The following is a 27277-nucleotide window of genomic DNA, read 5'->3' as shown; positions in this document are numbered from 1 at the left end:
CCAAGTGTTATTTTGTGATTTTAGTGACTTTAGTTTAATGATTTAAAGCATGGTTTATCTTAGGATGATGTTATGAATATGTTAGAAGTTAGATTTGATTTTTTTTGGAATTCTTGGAGATGTTTTGATTTAAGGACAAATCTTGTGATTCAAGTGTTTTGATCTTTTTACACAAAGATGTTTGGTGTTGATTATAAGTCTTTTCTAAATGGATGTTTTAAGTATGGTTTTAAACTTAGAATTGGAAGATGTTTGTTAGAAAATTTTGGTTTAAGCATGAGTTTTGAAGTTGGAAGGAATTGCAACAAAAATCAAGAGAAATGGCCTATGGATATTTTTGGCCATAGTGTGTTTTCCCTAGTTTTAATTTTTTTTAAATTTTTCTGAGTTGATTTTTGAGTTTAGGACAAAATTTACATGAGGAATGTAAATTTTAGAAATTTTTGGAGTTAGGATGTGAAATCCTTAAGTTAGGGGTAAAATAGTCATTTTCCCACATGTAAATGGTAAAATGGTAATTTTACTCTAAGTTGTCTCTTTTACACATTTCTAATTGTTAGTAATTAAATTTATAACTTTTAGAATATCCTCTTACAGTTTCTCGTGTTTCGCGCTTTATTTTCATTGAACGCAACAAACGTGGTAAGTTAACTCTTAACTTACTATCAGTTTTTTTGGTGTATGTGTAATGGGTAAGGGAGACTATATTTTATATTTTTATGTTGTTATATATGCCATGCCATGTTATCACATGTTTATCTGTTACATGAATTATTCTGTCATGAAATACTTATTTGTTGCACAATATATTCCGCCACATGTTATGCAACGCTATGAACTATTGTCTGTTACATGCTATACCATGTTATGAAATATTATCTGTTATGTTAATGTCTCAAAGTACGTCATGTCTGTCGTCTTACGTTCATGTCACGTTACGCTACGTCAGGACTTCTGTCCTTTCATATTCATGTCGTGTCTGGTCTCGAATACAGTTTGTGTATCTCGAGAATAATCATGTTAAGTTATTCATGTCAATCACGACCCTAAGTGTTAGGATGGGGTAATATCCTAGTGGAACTCCTTTGTTCACGCTGGAGTGTCTAAATAGGTGTGAAATTCCCTGGGTTGACGAAGTACAGTCAACAGGTTGCGAATGGGGCCTAATTAGCTGGTCACCGGAGTGCGCCAGGCACTAATGCCGATGGTGCTACATTTTATTTTACGTGTATTCATTGGGCCACAACAACTGTGGAGCATACATTACATGAGACACAACAATTGTGACACGTAGAATACGTGGGGCCACAACAACTGTGGAGTACGTATTAACACACTCACAGCTGGTGTAGATACCTGTGTTGTGATGCGGTAATCGGCAGGGACACACGGCTCAAGGGGACTCGTGTAGCACCCATATGGTCACGTTATTAATTAAGTCAATTGAATAAGATTCCAAGTTCATGTATTTCACATTCAAGTCATGTTTCACGTTACGTTATGTTCAAGTTTACGTTCATGTCAAGCTTCAAGTTCACGTCCATGTTATGTTTCAAGTTCAAGTCCATGTTATGATTTAAGTCCATGTCACGTCAAGCTAAGTTTCTGTTTCAGTTCAATTATGTCAGCTCATGCCATGTTATGTCATGTCACATTATGCTTATTATTTTATGCCATGTTATGTCAAGTTATGTTATATTTACTTTTGACTTTGATGGTGCATTCATACCTTTATTTCTATGCATGCATCATTAATCTGTGTGAAAGTTTTATGTTAACTTGCTGAAATTTGTAATCAAATATCACCGTGGTAGTCCCAACTACCATTCCCCCCGAATGGTAGGCGATGTGTCAAGTTCAAAACAGGGAGCAGACACCGATAGACTGGAGGAGGTTGATTAGACGACGCAGATGTGATGCGGAGTTTTCAGCTTCTATAGTTAGTTTTTTTTTTTTTTACAGTATTCTAGTCTTGTTAGTTGAGTTACACGAGTTACTCAATGAACTGGTTCAGTAGTGTATTTTGGTACTGTAAATATGGAGTCTAGTCTCCCATGTTTTGATATTACAGTCTTCTGAGACTCGTACTGCAATCGTGGTTTTTATTTTGTTAAGTATGCATGGATTATGCTTTAATTATTTGGGATGTTATAAGTTTGGTGCATAGTATTCAAAAAAAAAAATTATCCGCTGCGAATATTGCATAATGTTAGATGCATGTTAGGAACATTGCATCTTATATGTCATGAACGGGGGCATGTAACCTTGTGTTACATGTCTCGACACTTCAGATGTCCGTCCGATCTCAAACGGAAATCTGGGGGCGTCACATCTAACTTACTAAGACTTTCTCGAAATCTCACTGTAATAGTTTCACTATTATTTTGCTCCTCAAAACAATAGATTTTGATGCAGATGTAGGGCAAGTGGAATACTTTGATCTTCAATGTTCTTGTAAAATTATTGGCATTATATTTGTGTTTGGTGATAAAAAAGTCTCAATCTATAATGTTTTAACAATGGTGTTGAGGTGACTTATGAATAATATTAGAGGACTGTTGTGTCCACCGAGAATTCTCACTAAGATGTATAAATTTCTTTTTCTTTTTTTGTGCTTTTTTTTCAAACATTTTTTTAAACCTCTTAAACTTTTTTTTTTAAAAGCACAAAGTCATTAAAAAATACTTTTGTAACTATTAAGTAAAAAAAGTACAATCGGTACCTACCAAGAGTGGGTATTCTCGGTAGGACTAGCAATTTCCATAATATTATGGTTTTGGTAAGTGAAAATTATTCTTTGGTACCCTTATTTCAAGTTATTACCTGATTTTTAATTTTATTTTTCCTGCAAATTTTCCTTTATATATATGTCGGGCATACTAACACACAATGATCGTGGAATGTAAGGGTGTTGCCTGTGTGGCTAGCATATCTTGGCGTCTTGGCTTTCTGCCAAATCTCAAGCGGGGACTGGGAGGCTAGATTATTTATCTATAAATTTTGTAAAAACTCTATAATTCCTTTTTATTTCCTATTAAGAACTAATAAGGGATGCTAGATTTCTCTAATATTTTTTTTCTCTCTCACCTTCCCTATAGAAAACCAAGAGCCTTTTTTCTTTTATTGTCCAGGGTGAGGGAGCCTCCTCTCCTCGTCCAACCCAATTTTTATACTTTGTTTGTTTAATGTTTCTACATTGGGTTGAAAAACACATGGTCTACCATTTCCTGATCGCCAATTGATTACATGCGGTACACTATAGATAGATCTATGAGATAAGCTAAGAACTATTATCATCCGACCAGCGTGTCATGAAGCTCATGCGCGTGCCACCAATGTGGTGTGTGAGCTCTACAAGCCACCATGACTCCCCCACACCAATAATCACAAGCGCGGCACAAATAGATTCTTTGGTCTCAAAGTTTCAAAATGAGTCTCACTCCATGGCCACCTCATCCCCACCATTAATGTGTGAGTCTCATGTGTCGAGATCTATCTTTATCCCCATAATTAGGATAAGAGAATTCATGGTTCTAATGATGAAGTTCGCTTCTATTGCATGATTTGGTTTTGCATACGTTGTCTCAAAAGTTGTACTACGTTGTAAGTTGAGAACTTGTTTGCTTATGATCAGTAACAATTTGTCTAGTATTGTGACATTCACTTACTAAGACGAAGTACCAGCATGACATTTATTTCTTACGTGTACATCAGCAAGTAGTACATATGTGGCTATAACTTAATGACCATCATTACAAGTGCATGGGCGGGTATTAATAATGGATAGTGCTTTAATTTCTATCCAACATAATCTTAACATTACATTTGTGAAGTCCATGAAGCTAACTATCTTTTGATAGTGCTTTAATTTAAAGAAAAACATGGATTCTAAAATTATCAAAAACAAAGACCAGACCGTTTGGATTGTTTTAAAGCAATGATCTATTGCAGATTTTGGGTGAGTTGGAGTCTACCAATGGAAAATTGCATGAAATTTTCATGAAATTTTCTTTCTTTTTGTTTAATTGCTGGACTATAACTTAGTAGATCAACAACCTCTTCTTATTGCTGGAATATAGTCATCACCAGCTATACTCTTTTGGTATTAACTAACTTCTTATTATGATTTATAGCTCAACATTAATATGTTTACACTTTTGTTTAAGTTTGACTTTATTAATTCTTTGCATATGTTTTGCTTATTGTTTTCTTCAAGTTGAGCTTTGAAACTTGGGCAAGAAATAGGTTATTGTTTTCTTGAGCTTTTATGAATAGACAGAAAAGATATCCTAAAATTAGCTCAGAAAGGAATATCTATCATTCAAGCATCTTGTCTGATTGGTCACTAATTGACTACTAAAGTTATGATTCCAATGATCAAACTTTCAAGTCTCATATATATTATTTAAACTTCAAGCTTGAGATTGAAGAAAAGAAAAAGAGATGACATATGAAAATGCAAACATCAAAACACAAAGCTACACAATTCTAGCTTACGAGTGTTGATCACAACAAAATAGTAGAAAGTGGAGATGCACACTTCAACAAAGTTAAACCATGTTCGTCGCCAGTGTGGATTTATGTAAAGAATGACAAGAACTCCCAACAGCATTATCGTGTAAGACACTGCAAAGCTAATGTAGAACACTCCCAAGTCCATAAAACCACAAGCTTCATCTCCCTTGTCATCAGTTGGAATGATAGACGGTGGTTGAATTTTAGTGCAAGCCTTTTGTAGTGGAGGTCCACACAGGAGAGGATTCCCCTCGTAACTGTTTTCATCAAATGTACCAAACTGAGCTTTTCTTTCTGGTGTTGTTCCCCAAAAGTTATTGTGTGCCACATTGAAGACGGCCAAAAAGTTCAACTCTATCAATTGCGGGGGAATAATACCTTCCAAGTTATTATTGGATAGATCCAAACTCTCAATTTGATTAAGCTTTGAGAATTGTGTGGGGACCGGTCCCTTTAGTTTGTTGAATGACAAGTTCAACGCATAGATGTTACTCAAGTCTCCAAGCTCGGGTGGAATTTCTCCTTCTAATTTGTTGTATGAGAGATCAATCCCAGACATGTAGTTGAGAATGTCACCTTTGTATGAGAGAATTATATTCTTCGTTGTGAACTCCACTTGTAGTACATCCACCGGTGGTAATGATACATCATATTCCCAGTAAGCGTCCATTTTAGAATGGAAGATCCTTGAAAATGTCTTGGACATAAAAGGGTAATCGCCAACAAAATGTCGCTCAAAAGTAATGTTACCCAAGCAATGCGGTATTTGACCAGAAAAATTATTGTTAGAAAGATCCAACAAGGTTAGTTTTTCTAAAAGGCATATTTGAAATGGAATTTTCCCCTGCAAATAATTTGCTCTCAAGAGTAGAATGCTCAAACTCGAAATGTTACTTATCCAATCTGGAATGTTGCCAGTAAGGTAGTTATCTCTAAGATCTAGAGTGACTAAATTAGAGCAACCCTTGAATGCACTGGTAATGGGACCAGTTAGCCTATTTTGATGCAAATGAATATGTCTGATCTCGTACCAATCAAAGCAAGAGGGTATAGAGCCATTCAGATTGTTATGGGAAAGGTCAAGAAATGATACGTAAAACAAGTTACATAACTCAACTGGAATGGGACCTTCAAGCTGGTTTCTCACAAGAGTAATACGACTCAATAACGTCATGTTCCCCATCCATCTTGGAAGCATCCCTAACAAATTTTTATTACTAAAATCAATTGCATACAAGTTCGTTAGATTAGATATGCCATGTGAGATCCCTCCGGAAAAGTGGTTGTTGTCCAAATACAAAAATTGCAGGAATGTCAGATTTGAATTGGTAGGAAATAATTGGCCACTCAAATGATTTTTGGACAATTTAAGGTAGTTTAAGGAGGAGCAGCCCATTGTCAGATTTTCTGATATTGTTCCTAAAAGATTATTGCTTGACATGTCTAAAACAATTAAGGAAGCCAAATTACCAAAAGAAAAGGGAATAGTGCCATTAAAGTTATTTTTAGAAATATTTAAATGCTCTAGATTTGGAAAAACTAAACTAAAGTTAGTTGGAATTGGACCTTGTATATTATTAAATGAAATATCTAAAACCAAAAGGTTGGGAATATAATGATTGGGCAGTTGCAAAGTTCCTGTTAATGAGTTATTTTGCAAATTAAGAAACTCCATCCCTGTATTGTTTTCGAGCAACCATGTGGGGAACTGTCCTAAAAAATTGTTGTGAGGGAGATTTATTACTTGCAAGTCAAACCGGTAATGATGGAATCTAGTAATTATTCTTCCAGACTTGGTAGATAAGCAGCTTGAACAACTGAAAATTTTTTAGAGATTGAAAAATGAGGAGAATGTGAATGGGTTGAAGTAGTTATGTGATAGATCAAGGTACTCAAGTGACTTCAAACTAGGTAGAGGGGAGAGATCAATGCTTCCATTAAAGCGATTGGAAGAGATATCAAATACTCGAAGTTTTGTAATGCTTGCCAAACATGAAGGCAATATCCCTTCAAAATTATTATGACTGAGATCTAACTCTTGTAGATTTGTAAGCTCACACAAGCCTAGAAAATAAAATGAGAAAGGATTAAGTTCTATTAAGAGATTGTTGCTAAGCAATATTTTGCGAAAACAAGATTGTTTACCTTAAACGATGGGCAAGCTTCCATTGAGTCCACATTCTTGCATTTTCAATACATTAAGGGAAGTCATAACTCCAACTTTACGGAGGAAGCTTTTGTCAATGTCGGAACCATTCAAATACAACTCCTGTAGGTTCTTCAGTCTCCCCAACTCTAAAACGACAAGGAGTGTTTTAAAATTGAGAAATGATTTGTACACTTGTAGGGTGTGCAAGTCACACACACTACTTTTGGGGGGGGGGGGGGGGGGAATGTGCAAATTTAGGGTCCACATAAAAAATTAAAATAAAATAAAAATCTACTTTTTAATGGTTGATCTCTCTTGTTTTAAAAAATTGAGTAGGTAAGGTTTACACACCCTAAGATTATATCTAACATTATATGATAGATAACATTGCACCCGATCAAGGTTGATGGGGGCACTTATTTTTTCCTGTTTCAAAAAATCAAAGACTCGCAATTCTTTTGGCTTTGAAACTATACTCTATAAGGTCTCAAAATTATCTCTAATCTTCTTTGTATTGCCTCTCTATGCCTCTATCTGTATGCACTATAACTCCTTATTCAGGCCTCTTGCCCTCTAATGATTTTTTTTTTTTGGCACGATCCACAAATAATTGATATTTTCGGTCATTGTCTCCAACATTTGCAGTCATGCAGTTCTCCAAAAAATTTTAGCAATCAAGGTGATACAAAACTTCTGCTAGAAGTTGGTCAAGTTACATTTGATAATCTAAACAGGAGACTTTTTGTGGGGATTAATACCTCATGGTGTTTGAAATGCAAGGTTGTTGTGATAATTCTCTACCACAAAATCTTTTCTTTTTAGTTTAGTCTTATAGTGTTATATATTGAGGTTTCAAATAAACTGCTAGATTGACTCCTTTTTTATTAGTAGTAGAAGATTTTACCAAATCAAGCATAGCCAAACACTTTAGGGGTTTTTCTGAATGTCAAGTTCTTTTTTTTTTTTTTAATAGACTTCAATTCAATATAGAATGAAGGAAGTTACAGCTGTGACCCATAATAACAGGTAACAAACCCCGCTTACAAGCCAACTATCCATCGAATGTACGCTCCCCCGCACACAACTTTCATTGCGTCGGACAATGTCTAAAACTTCTAAATTCTCCAATGACAACACCAAACTGAGATGCGAGACTCTGTTAAACAGAAGTGTTCATCTCGGCTTGTCTACGAGAAACACAAAACATCCTCACCCTCCATGAGAGGAAAGGAACTACCCAACCTACACCCTCCAAAGGAGGAGATGACTCACAACCCTCATCCTCAAAAGAGGAGAGGTACTTGCCTATTTCAAAAAATTTATTAAAACATTAAAAAACAAACCTAACAAACCACTGAAAACAAACAAACTGAAAACACTCTATGCTCTTCTAGGCCGTATGCCCACTAGCCTTTTGCCCAACCACTTTTACACATGGTTTTCTGACAGCACCCCACAATCTTCACGGTAACCTGCAGCACAACAAACCAATTTACCGTCATGCGCTACACCATCACTCTCTTTCTGCGTATGGTTTTCTGACAGCAAACCAACCAACAAACGTGACCACTTCGCAGAGTGCTTGGACAAAACAAGCCGTCTCCGTCACCCTCACCGTCGCCAGCCCATAACCAAAACAAGCTGTTCTCCACATCGGCTAGAATAGACGGAAAACCAGAAACAAAACCAGAGACCAAACGCACTAAGAGCTTATTTTCAGAGACAAAACACCATAATCGAAACAAACAAAACCTCAAAAAATTGCGTCACCCCCTCTCCGGCCTCCACCCAAGAGAGTCTCCACCGTGAGCAGCGTTCGAACTCCACCCCAGAAGATCTCCTTATCCCCCCTTGCACCTCAGCATGAATCCCGAAAATAACTCTGGTTTCTAGAGAGATGGAGGAGCTTCTCTCTCTAGGGTTTTTGGCGATTCCAAGTTCTAATTTGAGGGTTCAACTTAAAGAAGAAAAATGTTTGAATGTCAAGTTCTTGAAAATATAGAAAAGGCATCTTAGTGGCTCCCATTCAGGGGCGTGTTTTATTTTATTTATTGCTTTTGCCATTAACTTCTGTAATAATATATTTGCAAAACATATTTGCAATCGTGAATTCTGCAACCGTTGGGTAATTGTTTTGAAAATGTGATTAAAACGTGGGACCCGCCAGATAATCGCTTTGAAAAAATGGATTAAAACATGAGACCCACACGAAAAAAAATTAATTTTTTTAATAGTAGACCCCACTCTTTTTCAAATTGATTACGCGGCATTTATGTACTTCACAATTGTATGTTAAATTACTCATTACAAGTATTTCCAAGTAATCATCAAACTTTTTCAAATTCCAAAACAAAAATTATATTCTAACAATATTTTAACTTTATGATATTTTTATTCAATTTTTTATCTTTCAATTTCCAAAATCCAATAAATACTTAACTCAAACTATCTTACTAGTATGCACAAATCATCTTATTATTATTCACAAAATTTTTATCTCATTTCATTCCTAAGCATCCCCTAAAGAAATTAAAGGTCAATTTTCTATCTATCTTCATACAAGGATGTGGACTTTAAAGCTTGATAATACACATTAAACGGGCAATGATGCATGAAAAATTCTATTCATAAGCCTCATACACTACACACCATTATTTTTTTAATGTTTCTCTTACCAAATGTATAGTATATGGATGATTAGTAGAATAATTCAATTATTTTAAGAAGAATAAAATAAAATAAAATTTAAAAATAAAAAATTGTGTTGTGTGTGGTGTAGGGGCTTATGAATAGCAAAGCTCATGATGCATTGGGTCCTCTTTATAAGGCTAAGCAATATGGATTTAAGCTCCATTTGGATTGCAAGGTAGTCTTATATCATTTTATCACATCTTATCTCAATATTCAAACACCACAAATACAAACATTTTTTAATTTTTAATTTTTAAATTTTTATCTAATTATTGCAACTTTATCAAATTTTCAAATAAAACACAAAAAATAATTTAACTTTTTCAAATCTCAAAATAAAAATTATATTAAAAAATTATATTCTAACAACATTTTAATTTTATAATATTTTTATTCAATTTTTTCTCTCTCATTTTTCAAAACTCCATAAAATATCATAACTCAAACTATTTTATTCCTATTTACAAACAATTTCATTACTATTTACAAATTTCTCATCTAATCTCAACATCCAATCAATTTAAAATTTAATAGTTTTAAAATTTTAAAAATATAAAAAAATATTGAAGTTTGTATATTATTGTTTTTGAGTAAATATATAAGACGATGCATTGTCTCTCTCATCTTGTAAAACATGCTAACTTGAGAAGACCTTGACCAATGACTTAGAAATTAATAGGCTAATTAAGGCTCGGTATCAATGAAAGCGAATTAGATCATTTGCATTGTAAATTCGCTTATTCTTATATTGTGTTCCAATGACACGCAAACATACCAATTAAACAAGAAATTATGGTGAGAAAAGAATTCCAAGCCTCCACAAAACATCTCCATCTTTAAAATTACTAAATTTTTAAAATTAAAATATAAAATACTTTAAAATTTATATAAATTATTACATTATTTCATGCAAAAATGATAACCATGGAAAGACCTTGACTGATGACTCAATTATAGATTGTAGGCTTTGAGTACAAAATATGATGTTCTATCCAATTTCTAAATCTCCCTACTTTTCAATTATCTTGATCACCTTCCTGATTTTTGATACGTACAAGGTTAACAACAATGTGTTCACTTTCTTGTATAGGGTGCTCTATACAAGATTGATGTTTACATCTTTAGTTTCTCAATTATTACATAATATAAGACATATATCCCAACTTATAATAAAATTACATAGAGATAAGATAAGGTAAATACCTTAAACATTGTAAAAATCAAATCAAAGTGATTTGATAATTATGAAAATCAAATCAAAATTATGATTTGATATTATCTTCAACACGTTTCGGGAACCCAAGATCACGACTCACCAACAAATACTGATATGAACCCGCGGGAAGAGAATCCCTTGAACCCACAATCAATTTGAAAACTTACCCAAGAACGCCAAACTCAAGTCTATGGATGGAGAATTTAGACCCGTTAAAAACTCGTTTCAAGAACCTAAATTATATCAAAATCTATACCCGTTGAAATCCCGTCTCAAGAACCCAAATTACGAGGAGGAACGCCACAAAGGCTGTGATTTACCTTTGATAAGTTCAAGAGTTCAATTAAGAACAAGAGGAGAAAACTCACTCACAATTAAAATTCGAAATAAAATAATGTCTGCCTTGAAATGGCTGATTACATCCTTTAAATACCCTCTCCAAAATATGATAAAACCCTAGACTAAAATTTGAGACCCTTTCTCTCAAAAATGCCCTTAGTGAACAGTAGCCGCGGTACTGTAGCGTGAACAGTGTCATGCTACAGTACTTCTAAACCCTAGTTCAAATAAGTAAGACATATGTGGGTTAAACATCCTCAAGCCCACTTATTCAAAACTTATAATAAAAATCCTTTAAACAAATTGAAAACCTTAATATCTAAAGGCTATATTTCTAAGTCAAGTCTTCCACAACTTGGATCAAGTGGATCAAAGCTGGTTCTTCTTCTTTCAAGTCCATCTTGAGTGTTGGGCTCTTGCTAGCTTCTTCCCAAGTGGTTTGTACTAATCCTTGCATTGCTTCCTTGATCTTCTTGGCTCTCGATCTTGTAATTAGTCCATCTGGAACTTGCAAAGGATCTTTAAGAGTAGGCCTGCCTTGGTTCTCATCAAATACATTTGAAATCTGAATTATGAGTAATGAATAACACAATTAAGACCTGCCCATGCACTTGGAATAATAATATTGATGGTGATTAGTTGCAGGCTTACAGCCATATATATGCACGTACACATCTGGAACTAATGCATAGGACAATGGCGTTAATACTTGACGAATTGAATGATACATTATTATCATAAGCGAACAAGCAATACAAGAAAATCAACCTTTGTGGAACGAAAATTTATTGCGTTGGAATTTTGGTATTGTCAATATCGTTCAAACGCTTAATACTTTATCATAATTCCAACGTTTAGTTTACATTTGAGACGTGGTTTCAGCTTTATTATTCGTTGGGACTACCAATTTACACTTTATCTCTTCTTATCCCTTTACTTTAAACTCAGACTGCACAAATTTCAAGACTCGGTCACACAAAGTACTTCATGTATCAATTCGCGTTCCGATATTTTTTTTATTTAAATAAAAGAAAAAGAAAATATCTCTCATAATATAGCCGCCCAATTCATAATTTTGCATCGGATAATGATACGTTTACACCCATATACCACTCATTTACCACCCATCCTCACGTGGCTTTGTTTTTTTTTTTTTCTAACTCTGCTGCTGTCGGTTACTTTTTCCTTGCGTCAGACTGCTTTACTGCAGATGCTTTGGACTGAAATTTCTCTACAGTGAAGGATGTGATTTGGTCCAGCTGATTGAAACTATTCCTGTCAGAAACATGAATTATCTCGCGCCAAAACATCTCACTTTCAACCCTCTCCTCTACTCTCTCTCTCTCTCTCTCTCTCTCTCTCTCTCTCTCTCTCTCTCTCTCTCTCTCTCTCTCTCTCTCTCTCAAGTTCATCCAACGCTTTTATTTCTTTACGACGGGAACTGCATTCGTTTCCCGTTCTAAAAAATTTTTCCGTCCGTTTTCCGTGGGTTGCCACCGTCGAGCCCACCATTCGAATCCAGTCAACGTTGAGCCCACTCCTGAAGCCCAGACAACGTCAAGCCCACCCTCCAGCCCAAACATCGGGCCCACTTCCAGCCCACCCCTTCAGCCCAAACGTGAAGACCATCCGGTCAGATCCTCCACGACGCACCACTTACAGTGGGTATAACTTCTGTCTCACTTCCATCGTTACACCTCCTATGATATGAAAAAAAATTAGTTATTCGTGTAATGAAATTCTTAATTTTTGATTGTAATTAATTGAGTATTCACAATGAATTTTTTGATGTATTTTAGACTTCTATGAGTGAATTTAATTTGTTATTAAAATTTTAATTTTTACTTATGTAATCTGTTAAATATTTTTCATACTGAACCATATGTGTATTTGCCTCCAATATAAGTGAATTTAATTTATTATTGTAATTTTCCTTTTTACTTGTGTAATTAGTTGAATATTTTTCACAACAAACCCCACTAGTACAAGTGAATTTAACTTTTTGTAATTTTCATTTTTGCTTGGATTTGATTATCTAGTATTATGCCATGATTGGGGTAGGACAATCATTTTTGCCTACTTTTGTTTGCATAACTTCTTTAATAGTTTTAGATTCGAAAGTAAAATTTGATGATGAATAAAAAATATACACTATATTTGGAAGTTAAAAAAAAAAAAAAAAAAAAGACTATCATTTCTAAGATCTAGATATGCTATCATAAAAGGGATTTTATTATATAATTTTAGACATTTTAAATGCTTGCTAGTTGTGGTTTTGACCCATAAATAAAGTTAAACCAAAATAAATGGAAATGATAAATCCGAAATTTTGAATTTGCCTACTATGAAGTTTAGTAGTGATATATACAAAAAAAATGCATTGGATGTACGATGTGTGTATGTATGTATGTCTTTATTTGTTATGTTATATCTATGTAGGGATGGAACCAAATATTGGAGACGAGGGTGTTGTTGAAGAGCCAAAGGAGGGAATGTCATTTTCATCAATTGAGGAAGTAAGGGCATATTACACGAGGTATGCAAAACAAGTTGGGTTTGGAGTGACAAAACGAAATTCTAAAACTGGAGCCGATGGGCAAATAAGGTATTTCACACTTGCTTGTGTCCGTCAAGGCACGTATGTTAGCAAAGCGTCGAATATTCTTAAACCGAGGCCAATGGAACATAACGGATGCAAGGCAAAGATCAATGCTATATTAGGTTCCGAGGGGAAGTTTCGTTTAACCCATGTTGTCCTTGAGCACAGTCATGTTCTTAGTCCTGGAAAAGCAAGATATATTAGATGTCATAAGAGGTTGGATGAGTCGAGCAAAAGAAAACTAGAATATAATGATATGGCTGGCATTCAATTGAGCAAGAACTACAATTCTTGTGTTGCTGAGGCAGGAGGATATGAGAATCTCACGTTTGGAGAGAGAGATGCGCGAAATTACATACGTGAGGTTAGATTACTTCGGCTTGGGTTAGGAGGCGCCGAAGCACTACAAAACTACTTCACTCGTATGCAGGCACAAAATGATGGTTTTTATTATATTATAGACGTTGATGATGAAACCAGATTGAGGAATGTGTTTTGGGCGGATGCCCGTAGTAGAGCTGCTTATGAATCGTTTGGTGATGTTATAACTTTTGACACGACGTACTTGACCAATTCATACAAAATGCCATTTGCTCCTTTTGTGGGAGTTAATCATCATGGTCAATCGATTTTATTTGGATGTGGCTTGATTTCTGGAGAGGATACGGACACGTTTGTATGGTTATTTGAGTCATGGCTTAAGTGCATGAATGGCCGAGCACCACAAGCCATAATAACAGATCAAGATAAAGCTATGCAAAATGCAATTGCAAGAGTGTTTCCAAAATCTCGACACCGATTTTGCTTGTGGCATATAATGAAAAAGGTTCCTGAAAAATTTGGAGCGTACAGTCAATATGATGACATCAAAAGTCAGCTGCACAGGTATTTGTTTTCCTTGATTATTTCTAGAATACTATGATATTTTGTTGTGGCATATTGTGGGTAATTGACCCATTGATCATTGGATTGTTCACACAGGTGTGTTTATGACACGTTGAGTCGTGATGAATTCAACAAGTGTTGGCTGCAGCTTCTTGACAATTTTGATTTGCATGATCATTCATGGCTTGAATGGTTATATTCTGAGCGTCATCTATGGGTGCCAGCCTACGTCAGAAATGAATTTTGGGCAGGAATGTCATCTACTCAGCGAAGCGAGGGTATGAATGCATTTTTTGATGATTACGTAAATTCAAAGACAACGTTAAAGCAATTTGTAGATCAATATGATAATGCACTTAGACGCAAAATTGAAAATGAGCTTGCAGCTGACTTTAGTTCATTTCACATGCAAATTCCATGCATAACTTTTTATGGCATTGAGAGACAATTTCAAGCAAGTTATACGAATGCAAAATTTAAAGAAGTTCAAGAAGAGTTAAGAGGTTTGATTTATTGCTGCGCATCATTGATTCAGAGTGAAGGAGGGATTTTTATATACCATATGGCTGATCAGGTCCAAGTTATAGATGGATTTAGAAAAAGTACAAAATATGTTGTTGAGTTTAATGAGATAGAGTGTGAAGCAAACTGCACATGTTAGTTGTTTGCTTTTAAAGGCATTTTGTGTAGACATGCCATTCGTGTATTGACACTCCATGATAAGGAAGAGTTGCCTGCAAAATACATACTTGATAGATGGAGGAAGGACCTGAAACGAGATTATACGCTTGTTCGAAGTAGCCGCGATGATCTGAGTTATAGTCCAAACGCATACCGAATGAATAAACTAAACAAGGCCTTTTACGAGATTTCTTCAATTGCAGGCACCTCAGATGATGGTTGTGCGAAGTTACTGACTCAATTAAGTAAGTTAAAGCTGGAGTGGGTTGAGGTTCAGCCTGTGTGTGATAATCAGTCTACTGAGTCATTAGGGGTGACAAAGAGATCTGACAAATTAAAAAGTCCAGTTGCTGCTCGTAGTAAAGGTAGGCCAGTTTCTAAAAGGAAACAATCATCAGCTGAGAAAGCGATTAATCGCTTGAAAGCAAGGAAGACTCAAAGGGCTCCTGTAAGTTAGGCAGTTTTTATATTTTGTGTTTCTAATTATATTTTCAAACCTATTTGGCATTAACTGCAATGTCTTGAAATTTTTAAAAGAAGAATAGGTCACACCTAGTCACAATCGCTGTCACAGACGTTAGCTCACCTTGTTTGCCAGAGCGTGATTTTCCTATAGCCTCTACTGCTCAATCGACTATGGTAGTATTGTTGATTTGTTCATTTGTTTTGTTTGAAGATATTTATTATCTGAGAATATTAATTTTGATTATCTTATCTTGCCTTGATAGGTACAACCGTCTTTACAGCTCTTAGACGATGAAGATTTAAATGTCGACATTCGTACGTATATTATATTAATTATATTAAAATTAAATTTTACTTAAAATAGCATAATCATTAGTGTAATAATATATTGCAGGTTTAGGACTATAGGTCCATTCTTTAGGGCCATCTTGCAAGGAAGTTAATAAATTAAAATAGCCTAGCTGCTGTTTATGATGGAAGGTCATGATATTTAAGATGTCTACATGCAGGCTTTAGTTGTTAAGGTTCATTTTGCTGATTTTGGTGTAAATGCTAGTCGTATTATTTGCGATGTGGCAATTTTGTGCTCAACCTGGAAGATGGTTATTTGTGGTCTGCCTTGTATTCATTCTCAACAATTGATTTTTGTGCGAAATTTCAAGCTGCTGTAAATTAAACCAACTATATACTCATATGAAAGGTTGAGTTATACTGTGTTGTTACTAGCTTTGGAAGAGTTTCTCATCATAGTTCAGATGAGCTATACATTCATTTTGCCATGCCATCATTTCATTAGTCCTCCAATATATTGCAAACAATCTATAATAGTTTTTCTTAATATGGAATATTGCCAATAAAAAGCAAAATTGTCAAGATCGGATAACTCAAAATTATGTTTTCTAAGTGGGTTTGGAACAAGTTAAAATAATATTTATTGTTGTTCATATAAATATTTCAAAAAATTAGAATTAATACTTGTTTTCATCCTTCCAAATACAATAAGCATAATCCTCATCTCATTTTTGTCAAATACCATACATATTGAATTTGGCATCAAAGAGAAACTGTCAGGGCAAAAAAACAGAACAAGAGAATAAATACTACTTTTGTCAGTGAGACACACATCAAGCTAAAAAAACAAGGCCATACAGGCGTCACTAAGGAACTTGGATAACAAGGCCATATAGCCACTAGTAATCAAAGTCCAACATCATATACGATATTTTTGACAAAAAACCAGCAAAATATCAAAGATGGTTTGGACTTCATTTTGTGTGCTTCATTATGAATTTGTACTTGATGTCCTCTTCCTTCTATCTCCTTTATTGACCTGCAATCATTAATAGACTATCCTAATTAGCTGTATATTAAGTACATAGGTAATGAATAATGTCATTTACATTATGAGTTAATTTATCTATTGTCAAGGGCCTATTTGGTTTCACAATTTTTGAGAATTTTTTAACATTTGTTTTTATATTGGATTTTATAAAAGAGCAGATAAAATTTTAAATACTATTTAGTCCAAAATATGTTTCGTATTGAATTTTTGGGAGAGTGAAAAACTAAACATGCAACTAAAATTATATATTTTCCTTCCCTTTTATTTCTATTTGTTTCTTACTTTTTGTGCTAAATTTGCAATTCTCCAATCAAGTTGCATGCAGCTTATTAAAAATGCAAAAAAGCTCATGAAAAAAGGATGGATAGTGGCCAAAGCTAAATCAAATCTTACAAAAAAATTTAAAATTAAGTCACCATCCCAACAACACCCGAGAGCTTGGAACAACCACAACCCATCCCAATTCCAGAAATTAACTGCAAGCACCAATTAATTCTTTAGGCCTCGATTATTATCCAAAATCGTGCACCTTAATGCCTCAAAGACAACATCCAGTTACACATACAAGCTCGACCTTGAGATTTCAAGATACCCACTCCAAAATCTGGCTTAAGATTCATTTTAAAGCTCTCAAAAGTTTCAAACAAAAACCAAATACCAATGCTAATAATAAGCTCAATATACAACAAGAATAGCAATAATTTCAGGGATAAGATTCGAGAGCGCCCAAGTCATAAACAAGCAGTACAGGATTGAATATTCAACATTATAACTGAAGAGAGAATACCCTTACAGCGATTGAAGTTTAAGTCAAAAGCTCTCTTGTTCTTCGCATCAATTAGAGAAACAGAAAGAGAGAGAGAGTCGAAGGGGAGGGAGAGAGAAGTATCCTTACCTTTGAAGGCGCCGTTGTCTGATGGCCACACCGCAAGAGTCGCGACTTGAAGGGGAGAGGACGCTGGGATGTTCGTTCTCAGCCTGCGTTAGTGAGAGCCCAACGAAAATGAAAATAAACCGTGGGAGATTTGAATTTCAAAATGAAATTTTATTCTATACGGCAGAAGTAGTCTGACACAAGCAAGAAAATCACATCATTACAAAGAGAAAATTTATAAAAAGTAACCGGCAGCAACAGAGTTGAAAAAAAAAATAAACAAGACACGTGGAATGGGTGGTAAATGAGTGGTACAGGGGTGTAAACGTATCATTATCCTTTTGCATCTGGTCCCTTTCTTAGACAATGTTCCAGGTCTGAAAAAATGGACACAGAGAATAGACCGATGGAATGGGGTAAAATTATTATTATTTTTATTATTTTTGTTTTATTTTCAACCATTTTTTATACATCTTTAAACATTTTTAAAAAATATAAAAATATGTCAATCCACCAATAATCACTTCTTTAATCATAAAGTAAAAATAAAAAATAAAAAATACAATCTATGAAGATTTTTGGTCCATTTTTTCTGTCCATCTTAGAATTTCATTTTGATTTTATGAATGGCCCACCTAAGAATGAAATTATTCTTGACCATATTCCAAGGGAATCATTTAAACTTCTGGGATGAAAGAATTTCGTTCACACAAAATAAATATTATCGTTCGGTTGTCTAAAACGTTTGCTAAAGGATTATTTTAAATACAATATTTATTTTAAATTATACTTTTATTCAATTTTTTCTATGTGCTTTTCCAAAACTTACTCTCATATAAATTTCCTAACTTCTCAAATATTCTCAATTTTTCCAATGTGCTTTTCATACGTTGCAATTATAAAAAAGAAGTCTGCCATTGTAAATTTTCGAAGTGGCAATACATGACATGATTCGTGAGTTTAATAATGTATTTAATAATGTAATTGATGACAAAGTCTTGGGTTACTCTCTTAATCCATACTTTCCCTGTAAAGAAATAAAAAGAAAAGCGGTAAATTTTTTTCCTTTTTTATGTTTTTGCACTTCACTAAATAGATATTTTCCTTTTTTATATTTTTGCACTTCACTGAATAGATATTTCTAGAAAATAATTTGTATAGGGTATAGGGTGTGCAAGCCATAGTCGTTGTAAAAAGTGAAACTTATATGAGAAAATTCACTTTGTCATGATGGCCCCACTTATTGTAATAAAAAAGCTATTATGCCCACTAACTTTGACCACTCCAAGTGATCTCTCTAAATATATATATATATTTTTTTTATTTAATGATTAAATAAGTAATTTTAAGTGTATTAATATATATTTTTATTTTTTAAAAATATTTAAATATATTAAAAAAATATAATAAAAAAAAAGTTGAAAAGTGATTAGTAGTCACATAGAATGGTATTACTAAGACAGCAGAGTAGCCCGTTCCTTATTTTAGGAGTCATGATGGCCCCAATTGTTTTAAAGATGATGGCCCCACTTATTTTAAAGGTCATGATGGCCTCACTTGTTTAGAAGACCCACCACAGGAGTTGTGCACCTTAAATATGTATATCTGTCACTACTAGTTAGGTTGAGAAGGAATAATAGATAGGGAGTCCAAGTCGCCTATCACAAAGTCATCACTCAAAGTCGTCTAAAGTTTAGTATTACACGTTACCATATATTTGCATGGTTAAGAAAATTATGATAAATGTTTCAGAATTTTTTTTTTTAGGTTGAGAAGGAATAATAGATAGGGACTCCAAGTCGCCTATCACAAAGTCATCACTCAAAGTCGTCTAAAGTTTAGTATTACACATTACCATATATTTGCATGGTTAAGAAAATTATGATAAATGTTTCAGAATTTTTTTTTTTTTAAAAAAAACTTGAGGTGAATTTCTTTTTTTTATTAAATAAGAAAGTATATATGTATTGGACGTCTCTGTACTCGTGCAAAACGCCTTAACCTTGAGAAGGCGTTGGCCGATGACTTGCAATTAATAGGCCAAGACTTTGGTGCCAATTAAAGCGAATTAGATCATTTCCAATTAAACATTAAGCAAATATGGTGAGGAGTAATTCTAGTCATCGGTCAAAAAACGTGTTTTTGAGTAAATATATATAAGACAAGTCCATTGTCTCTATCTTCTTGCAAAACAAGTTAATTTGAGAAGACTTTGACCGATGATTTAGAAATTAATATGCCAATGAAGGCTCGGTATCAATGAAAGCGAATTAGATCATTTTCATTGTAAATTCGTTCATTCTTATATTGTGTTCCAATAACAAACAAACATATCAATTTTGGTGAGAGAGAATTCTAAGCCTCCATAAAGAACCTCTTTAAAATTATTAAATTTTAAAAAATAAAAATATAAAAATATTTATATGCATTATTAAGTTATATATACTACAAGAAAAATGACATTTTTCAGTATTTTTTATTCGGTCACAACAGAAATCGACACTAATAGTTAGTAATTGCGACAACGGTTAAATCGCCGTTATATATATAAAAAGTTAAGTAACTACCAAAAATAATAACCATGGGAAGACCTTGAGCGATGACTCAATCTCCCTACTTTTCAATCGTCTTCATCTTCTTGATTTTTAATACGTACGTAGCAATCATTAGCTTGGGGTTTATGTGGCCGTATTTGGGACGCAGAGTAAGAATTGATTTCAGACTACTGTTGGAAGCTATCCATGAGTATTGGCCAGCAAGCCTCAGATTGCGTCATGGGAATTTAAAATGGACAGATTTGGTGTAGCGGTACATTTTTATGTTAAGTTGTTCTACACTGCATCATAAGGTACAGATTGTCACAGAGTACTTATTAAAACAGAGTGCTTATTAAAACAGAGGATGATCCTCTGTTTTCATCCAAGGATCATAGCGCCTGCCTCTTTCTTTTTTGGAAAGCTGTTGTAGGTTTCCATTATTTCTCATAATTTCCTGGCAGCCTCCTCAAGGCTTTTTAGTCTTAGATTTTTGTTCTTCAATTGAGGGAATAACAGTGACTCCAAGTCGCCTATCACAGAGTCATCACTCAAAGTCTTCTTTATGCTAATAAGAGAAATGCAAAACTTTTATATAAAAATTAGTTGTGGAAACGCGCTTTCTACCTATTTACATTACCATCATTGACTTTGACTAGATTTCCCCCATAAATATTAGACCCGGCATCCAATAACTCTTCTGTCTTCCACATATTTCTCTCGCACCATATTTGTTACAGCTCTCTCTCTCTCTGTTCCCAGTACTGTATCATGAAAATAAAAATTACACTCTTACTTACTACTTCTTTATTCTTACGCACTTTTGCTGGTTTTGCAGCTATATTTGCAAAAGGTAATCCTTACATCTAATTCTCATTTTGGCCTAGACTCTGATTTGTACTTTGAACTGGTTCTTGTGCTTTCATTTTATTTTGCAATTTCTTTGTGGTAGTTTTAATACATCAAAATTGATCTACTTTTTTTTTTTTTTAATGGAATCTTCTTATAGTGTACTTGTGATGGTATCTACCTGATCCCTCCCTCCCCCTTTCTCTCTATTCTTTTCAATTTGGCTTTGTTATGGAATTTTATTCAACAAAAGTTGGGTTTCTATGTTCCTTTGTTAGATGTTCACTTTTAGGTCTCCATCTCTCTCCTCTCCTACAAGTACGGAAAACTGCATTAAGAATAATAAAAAAAGAACATAGCATTTAGAGTTGAATAAATATATATTTATTTATTTCTCGCATTTAGTCTCATCCAATACCTATTTATTTGGTCCAATAAATTTTATTAATTCGACTTATTGAAGTCTCATTCCTACATGAGTTTAAATCAGTAGTAAGACATGGAAGTATCATTGAAATGAAAGCAGGACTGTAAGTGGCAGATACTAAATAGGATAGATAGAATTGGCCCAACCTAGCTACTATGGTAATGCACATAGCTGATTATCCCATATTTAATTAGATAAAAAGCAAGCACATGTCATGGGAAAAGGTCCGGATTGATTATACAAAATTAAAAATCTCATCTCATCTCAACTCGTCATTATAATTTTTTTAAATTTCTATACAAAATATAGTAAACAATTTAAATTTTTCAAATTTCAATACAAAATTAATATTAAAAAAATTATATTATAACAATATTTATTAATTATTATTTAAAACATCTCATCTCATTTCATCTCATCTGTATAACCAAACGTGGTCATTATAATATTAATTTTTTAAATAGGGATACATTACAATATGCAGTGCATCCATATGAATTATTAAAACAATAGAACAAAACAAAGAATAGTTTATTCAATTACAGGTATTTTTATGTTGGGCTATAACCCCACCAAGGGCTTTGCTACACGCAGTCGGGAAATGCAGTCGGCGTGCAGTCGGCTGTACGGAATGAATAAAAAAAAATTATAAAAAAATTATTTTATATTCAGGGGGACCTACATGAATTATAAAAAGTTATAAAAATAATTTTTTTTTTTCATATAGGTCCCGTATTAATTTTTTTTTTTACAGCCGACTGCACGCCGACTGCATTTCCCGACTGCACAAATCATTTCTGCCCCACCAAAAGTACACGTAGGATTCCCCCCCCCCCTTCTACCTAGGCCTTTGCAAAAGGGCTTGGGTCCCATCCGAACCGAAAGACCCGATTAAGCTCACCTGAATAAAATTGGATTGATCGAGTTAGGCAACAAGTCGGGCTTAACAACTCTCAAAGTTGGTTGAAACCAATCACTCGTTTTTCCTTCTCCTCAACTCTTTTTGTTCTTTGTTGTTATACTACCACCCACCATCTGGAGTTCTCTTCATTTTCCCAAAGGAATCTAAGTGCCCTTTCCAAACAAGCATAAGGTGAGGAAAATAGAAAATACCCCCAAACTTTCCAAAATGCAAGGAAATTTTGATAAACTATGTAAAAAAGTAGATCTTAGTTCCTTAAATATAAACCCTAGAGCTCCGTACCATAACCAAAAATACACCAAATAACCACAAAGACATGCTTTTGGAAGTGAAAATCATACTTTTGCTTTCTGCTCTGTATTTGTTGCTCATTAATCCTACTTTTACAGATACATTTTTGGAAGGTAATGCCAACATCTAAACCTCATTTGGCTTCGACTCTGCTTTGTGCTTTGAGCTGGTTCATTGTGCTTCTTATTTTGTTTTGCAATTTCATTGTGCTAGTTTTAGTACACAAATTCTCATATTACAATGTTGCAAATGTTGCAGCTGAATTTTCATATTACAAGTTGGCACTCCAATGGCCAAATTCTATATGTAATCAGGGTAATCAATGTGTTAAAAACACATTTTCAATACATGGACTGTGGCCTTTCTGGGCAGATCATTCTATAGTACAACCTTGTCCAGGATTGGAATTGACAAGTAGCCAGGTAATTAGACTACGTTACAGTCATGTTTGCTCAAAAATCATTTCACTTGGTTTAAATTAGATATGTATCTTTCTTGGCATGACTTGTAGGTGACAGGTATAGAAACTTCGCTGAAATAATATTGGCCTAGCCTTTATAGGTTAGATAACTTTAACTTCTGGAAGCACGAGTGGGCGAGCCATGGTAGATGCCTTGGTCTAGAGCCATCTGTGTACTTCAAGGATGCAATTGATCTTAGAAAATACTTTTTCAAGGATGATGATTTATTTCAAAAAGGTTTGTTTTATAATTTTTCATGTGTGCCCCTTGATTTTTCCTGCCAATTGATTTACAAGTTATTTTCCATGCTTCTAAGGTTTTAAACCGCGTCCCCAGCCATACAATCTGCTAGCTCTCTATAATACGTTGCGTCAAGCAAATGGCGCTTATGGAGAGTTGAAATGCAACATGAGAAATGGTGTGTATCAGCTGGTTGAGGTTCGTCTTTGCATTGACCGTCAAAAGAAGCTTCATGATTGTCCAAAAAGATTCACCACCTGCGGTAATGATAATCAAGCATTAGTTCTTTTCCCCAACTGAAGTATTATTGGGTATGCTTTTTCTTTTTCTTTTTCTCCCCTTTGTTGGGTTTCTTTCATTCCCTAGCCATTTTCTTTATGAGTAATGTTATTTTATTTTAAAAATATCATCATTGATTTGACACATTTTAAATAATTTCATATTTCAACTACTCAGAAAATTATCACAGAACAAATGTCATATTACTTCTTTTTATACCATAACTCGAACTCGGAGCAAGTCTTTTTATAATCTTTATATACAATTTGTTTTTTTTTTTATTTATTTTTTTAATGAATGAATGTTACAGAACATAAGAAATATATTCTGCATGTGGTAGTGGATGACACGTAGAAATAGATGATTGTTTTCTCTTTTATCATGCTAACCCAAAACTTATGTAACACGTTAAATGCACAGATCCAGGAAGATCCAAAGTGTCCCAGGCCAGCAATGTAATGGTTGGGCCGGGCCTAGGCCGAGTTGGGCGAATTACTTAACTTCTTGTTTTCCTTTACTTGTTGTTTTCCTTTATGTCATATAAGGAAGTGAGCCACATAATAGCTGGGCTGATAGCTTGGGTCATGTTTTATCTGAGGCATTTTTAAGATGTTTTGCAAAGCTCTAGCAAATATGCTTACTGTAGTTACCGAAATGATCTATCAAGAATATGAATACAATCGTTTTCTATTTTGCTCTCAGCCTCTTTTCTATGGGAGGCTACGTCAACTTCGAATTTGACCATTTTCTTTATATTTTTTCTTATATTTTTTTGTTATCCAAACACTACCCTGTGTTACAATTAGTATCAAGAGACACCGATCTATATGCTATCATCAATCCATGGAAATGGAAGAAATTCTATCAGACTTACTCAACATCATGAAGCAACTAGAACAATCACAGCAAAATTATTTTACAGACATTTTTGATAAAATTTCTCATCCCAAATTCAAAATTTTCATCTAATCATTACAACTTTTCTAAATTTTCATATAAAATATAATAAATAATTCAACTTTTTCAAATTCCAAAATAATAATAATATTAAAATTTAATATTTTAATATTTTATCTTAAAACTCAAAATTTTCATCTTACTACCAGACCGAATCGAGTATCATTTGGCCCTTCAAAATTTTTATTCCAAACTCAAAATTTTCATCTCATTATTACAACTTTTTTAAATTTTCATATAAAATATAATAAATCATTCAACTTTTTCAACTCTCAAAACAGTAATAATATTAAAATATAATATTTTACTATTTTATCTTAAAATTCAAATTCTCAATTTACTACCCAACCACGACCAACCTTGGAAATTTTCAGAAGGAAAAGTATAGTTACAAGCACAATTATATGCTAATCTGTGCACCAATGTGATGCGATTGATCAAAAAGTAGATTTTATTGAAAATAATATTAATTTAAATTTTAAGTATGAATAAATTAGTATTGATATACAGATTAATATGCGACTGTGCTTGTTCTTAGCAAAACTATTTTCAGAATAACTTTAATGGAGTGTTCTCAAATTAGGAAAACCAACTTTACGCTCTGCAAGGAAGGAAAAATACACAGCAACGATGGAAGAAAAAGAGATCTGTCACGAGGAAACCAGAAACCGTTTTCCCCGCTCAGCTTATTCTTTCTCATGTTACCATAAATCCCGTTGGAAACCAGAAACCGTTTCCACCATTCTCAGAGCATTCCCTCCGAATCTCGTGTCCTTCCCTCCTCTTAGAAATTATTGTCCATTTTCTTCATTTCTTTCGGTCGTCTCTGGCAACAAAGACTCATTAATCGTAAGAGGCCTAACCATCATGTGGGAGTTCGATCCCGGTGGCATCGATCTCTAAAGGCTGTGGGAGCAGAGGAAGACGACACCGTACAGGGACAAACAGATAAGAGATCTGTCACAAGGATTGCTAGCGACGAGTAAGGACTTTGTCATTGCTTCTCCATCACAGTCCATCTCTTGCTCCATCCCTAACCTCCTCCAAGAACAGATTGTTCTTGGCCTCTTCACAAATGACTATCTCCAAAAGCTTGCTTTCGGTACCAAGATAGAGACGTGGAGCCCAGGCCGAGGCTTCAGCGTCACCTCCAAAACATCCAAGAATGGTAGCTTCCCCACCTACCAAGGTCTTCATCGAAGGAGTGGAGGTCACTCAACCTTATTTTTTCAACAACGGTTTGGTGGTAGTTCACGGCCTTCAAGGCTTCATCATTCCTCTCTTCCCTGTTCTCTCAGCAAGAAAGGGCGAACTGGCCAGTGCACCTTACCGGCGAAGCTTCGTGCCGTATCTGCATTTTCCCACCACCACTGCTACGAACTGTATCAGCGTGGAGAGCTCATTACAGAGAGCATCGGTGAGGCCTAGCCTCAATGCAAATGAGTTCCGTAACATGCTTTAGGCGTCAGATTTGGTCAATGTTGAGCTTAATCAACTCGAGAATGAAGTCAGGGATAACAACACTGAGTTGGAGGGGGCTTAGGCGGAGATAATGGCCTTGAGGCTCTCAGAACAACTCAGGGAAAAGGTAGTTGAAGAAGTGTGCACGGAAGAGCCTTCAAGGTTTGCGGAAAAGTCGAAGTTAATCGAATCTGTTCTTGAAAGTGGAAACCGAGAAATAGGGAAAATAAACAACGAGAAGAAGGCTTCCATGGCAGCTCAGTTTGAAGCTACTCTTCAAAGGAGTCACGTAATCTCGAGTGGAGAGCTCTATTGTAAAAGCTTCATGGATTTGCAAGTTTTGGAAGATGACAATTTGCTCACAAGTTGCTTGATGTAGTGCCACCTTTTTGGCCCTTTGACAGGGGAAGAATGCTGAGGGATAATCTAAGAGGTAAGAAGTTTTTAGCTACTCTTTTGCTTGATGAATTGCCGATGAGGGGTATTGTAAGCTATGGGGGATGGAAAATACTCCTGCGTTTGCAAGTTTTAGGAGATAAGAAATTTGCCCCCAACTATTCGATGTGTTGCTAACTAAAGGGGCTTTTGAGCCCTTTGATAGAGGAAAGAGAAGAGATTGTGGGGAATCACTGTCTAAACAAAACTTTGAATAATGTTTTCACCTTTTTTATTTGGATTTTGATCTTAAAGAGGATGGTGAAATACGTGTTAATTCTGATGATGGTGATAAGAATGCCTTGGGATCTAGTGATGGGAATTCAATAATTTCTAGAACTTCGGACGGTTTGCAAGGAGTGATGTCCATGACTAAAGTGCAGGTTCAATATTCTCTCTTTAAGATTATTACTCGTTATGCTGTTATTATGGCCATTACTTTGGGTCTGTCCCTCGATGAGCCTATAAAGAACAGAGGATCCCGTGAGAGAGGTAAGGAAAAAGACCTCAACTATGACATCCTATCTAGCTTGTGTGAAGGTTACACAGTTTCAGATCTTCTTGAACTCTTCAAAGAAGCAGCATATTTTCCCATCACGGTTTCGGCATTGGAGCACAAATTCAAGTTCAATGAAGATGAAGCATGCCGATATTTCCAGCAGCTT

General features: G+C 34.6%; 2 protein-coding genes and 2 long non-coding RNA genes across 7 annotated transcripts; 2 read left to right on the top strand and 2 right to left on the bottom strand.

The window, feature by feature from the left end:
* Positions 1-4465: 4465 nt before the first annotated feature.
* On the bottom strand, positions 4466-8744 carry LOC122296789 (receptor-like protein 1). Its single transcript, XM_043106583.1, has 2 exons — positions 6661-8744; positions 4466-6579 (listed from the first exon to the last, which is right to left on the bottom strand). The coding sequence occupies exon 2, from the start codon at positions 6188-6190 to the stop codon at positions 4466-4468; it is 1725 nt and encodes a 574-aa protein (XP_042962517.1). The 5' UTR covers positions 6191-6579; positions 6661-8744.
* Positions 8745-12289: 3545 nt separating this feature from the next.
* LOC122296788 (protein FAR1-RELATED SEQUENCE 5-like) lies at positions 12290-15532 on the top strand. Its single transcript, XM_043106582.1, has 4 exons — positions 12290-12575; positions 13350-14394; positions 14491-14897; positions 15072-15532. The coding sequence occupies exons 2-4, from the start codon at positions 13352-13354 to the stop codon at positions 15530-15532; spliced, it is 1911 nt and encodes a 636-aa protein (XP_042962516.1). The 5' UTR covers positions 12290-12575; positions 13350-13351.
* A 1002-nt stretch (positions 15533-16534) lies between these two features.
* On the bottom strand, positions 16535-18023 carry LOC122297596. Its single transcript, XR_006238838.1, has 2 exons — positions 17778-18023; positions 16535-16870 (listed from the first exon to the last, which is right to left on the bottom strand). It is a non-coding gene; the product is annotated as an uncharacterized LOC122297596 (long non-coding RNA).
* Positions 18024-20974: 2951 nt separating this feature from the next.
* Positions 20975-24460, top strand: LOC122295868. Of its 4 annotated transcripts, none has more exons than XR_006238301.1 (5): positions 20977-21143; positions 22878-22892; positions 23038-23201; positions 23291-23791; positions 24180-24460. It is a non-coding gene; the product is annotated as an uncharacterized LOC122295868 (long non-coding RNA). The 4 variants fall into 4 exon arrangements; XR_006238299.1 differs by lacking the exon at positions 22878-22892 and having other exon boundaries at positions 20982-21143; positions 23291-23477; positions 23557-23791; XR_006238300.1 differs by lacking the exon at positions 22878-22892 and having other exon boundaries at positions 20975-21143; positions 23262-23791.
* Positions 24461-27277: the final 2817 nt, after the last annotated feature.

The sequence above is a fragment of the Carya illinoinensis genome, chromosome 15 (genome assembly GCF_018687715.1).
Source record: "Carya illinoinensis cultivar Pawnee chromosome 15, C.illinoinensisPawnee_v1, whole genome shotgun sequence".
Classification (NCBI taxonomy): Eukaryota; Viridiplantae; Streptophyta; class Magnoliopsida; order Fagales; family Juglandaceae; genus Carya; species Carya illinoinensis.
The sequence above is the reverse complement of the archived record's forward strand: the minus strand, read 5'-3'. Positions and strand labels throughout refer to the sequence as shown.

Bases quoted from the DNA above. Each gene is read 5' to 3' on its own strand.
- LOC122296789 (XM_043106583.1), bottom strand. From the start codon at position 6,190: ATGGAGTTTCTTAATTTGCAAAATAACTCATTAACAGGAACTTTGCAA.
- LOC122296788 (XM_043106582.1), top strand. From the start codon at position 13,352: ATGGAACCAAATATTGGAGACGAGGGTGTTGTTGAAGAGCCAAAGGAG. The intron at 14,395-14,490 runs GTATTTGTTTTC...TTGTTCACACAG, and splicing joins ATCAAAAGTCAGCTGCACAG to GTGTGTTTATGACACGTTGA. The intron at 14,898-15,071 runs GTTTGATTTATT...TTGCTTTTAAAG, and splicing joins AGTTCAAGAAGAGTTAAGAG to GCATTTTGTGTAGACATGCC.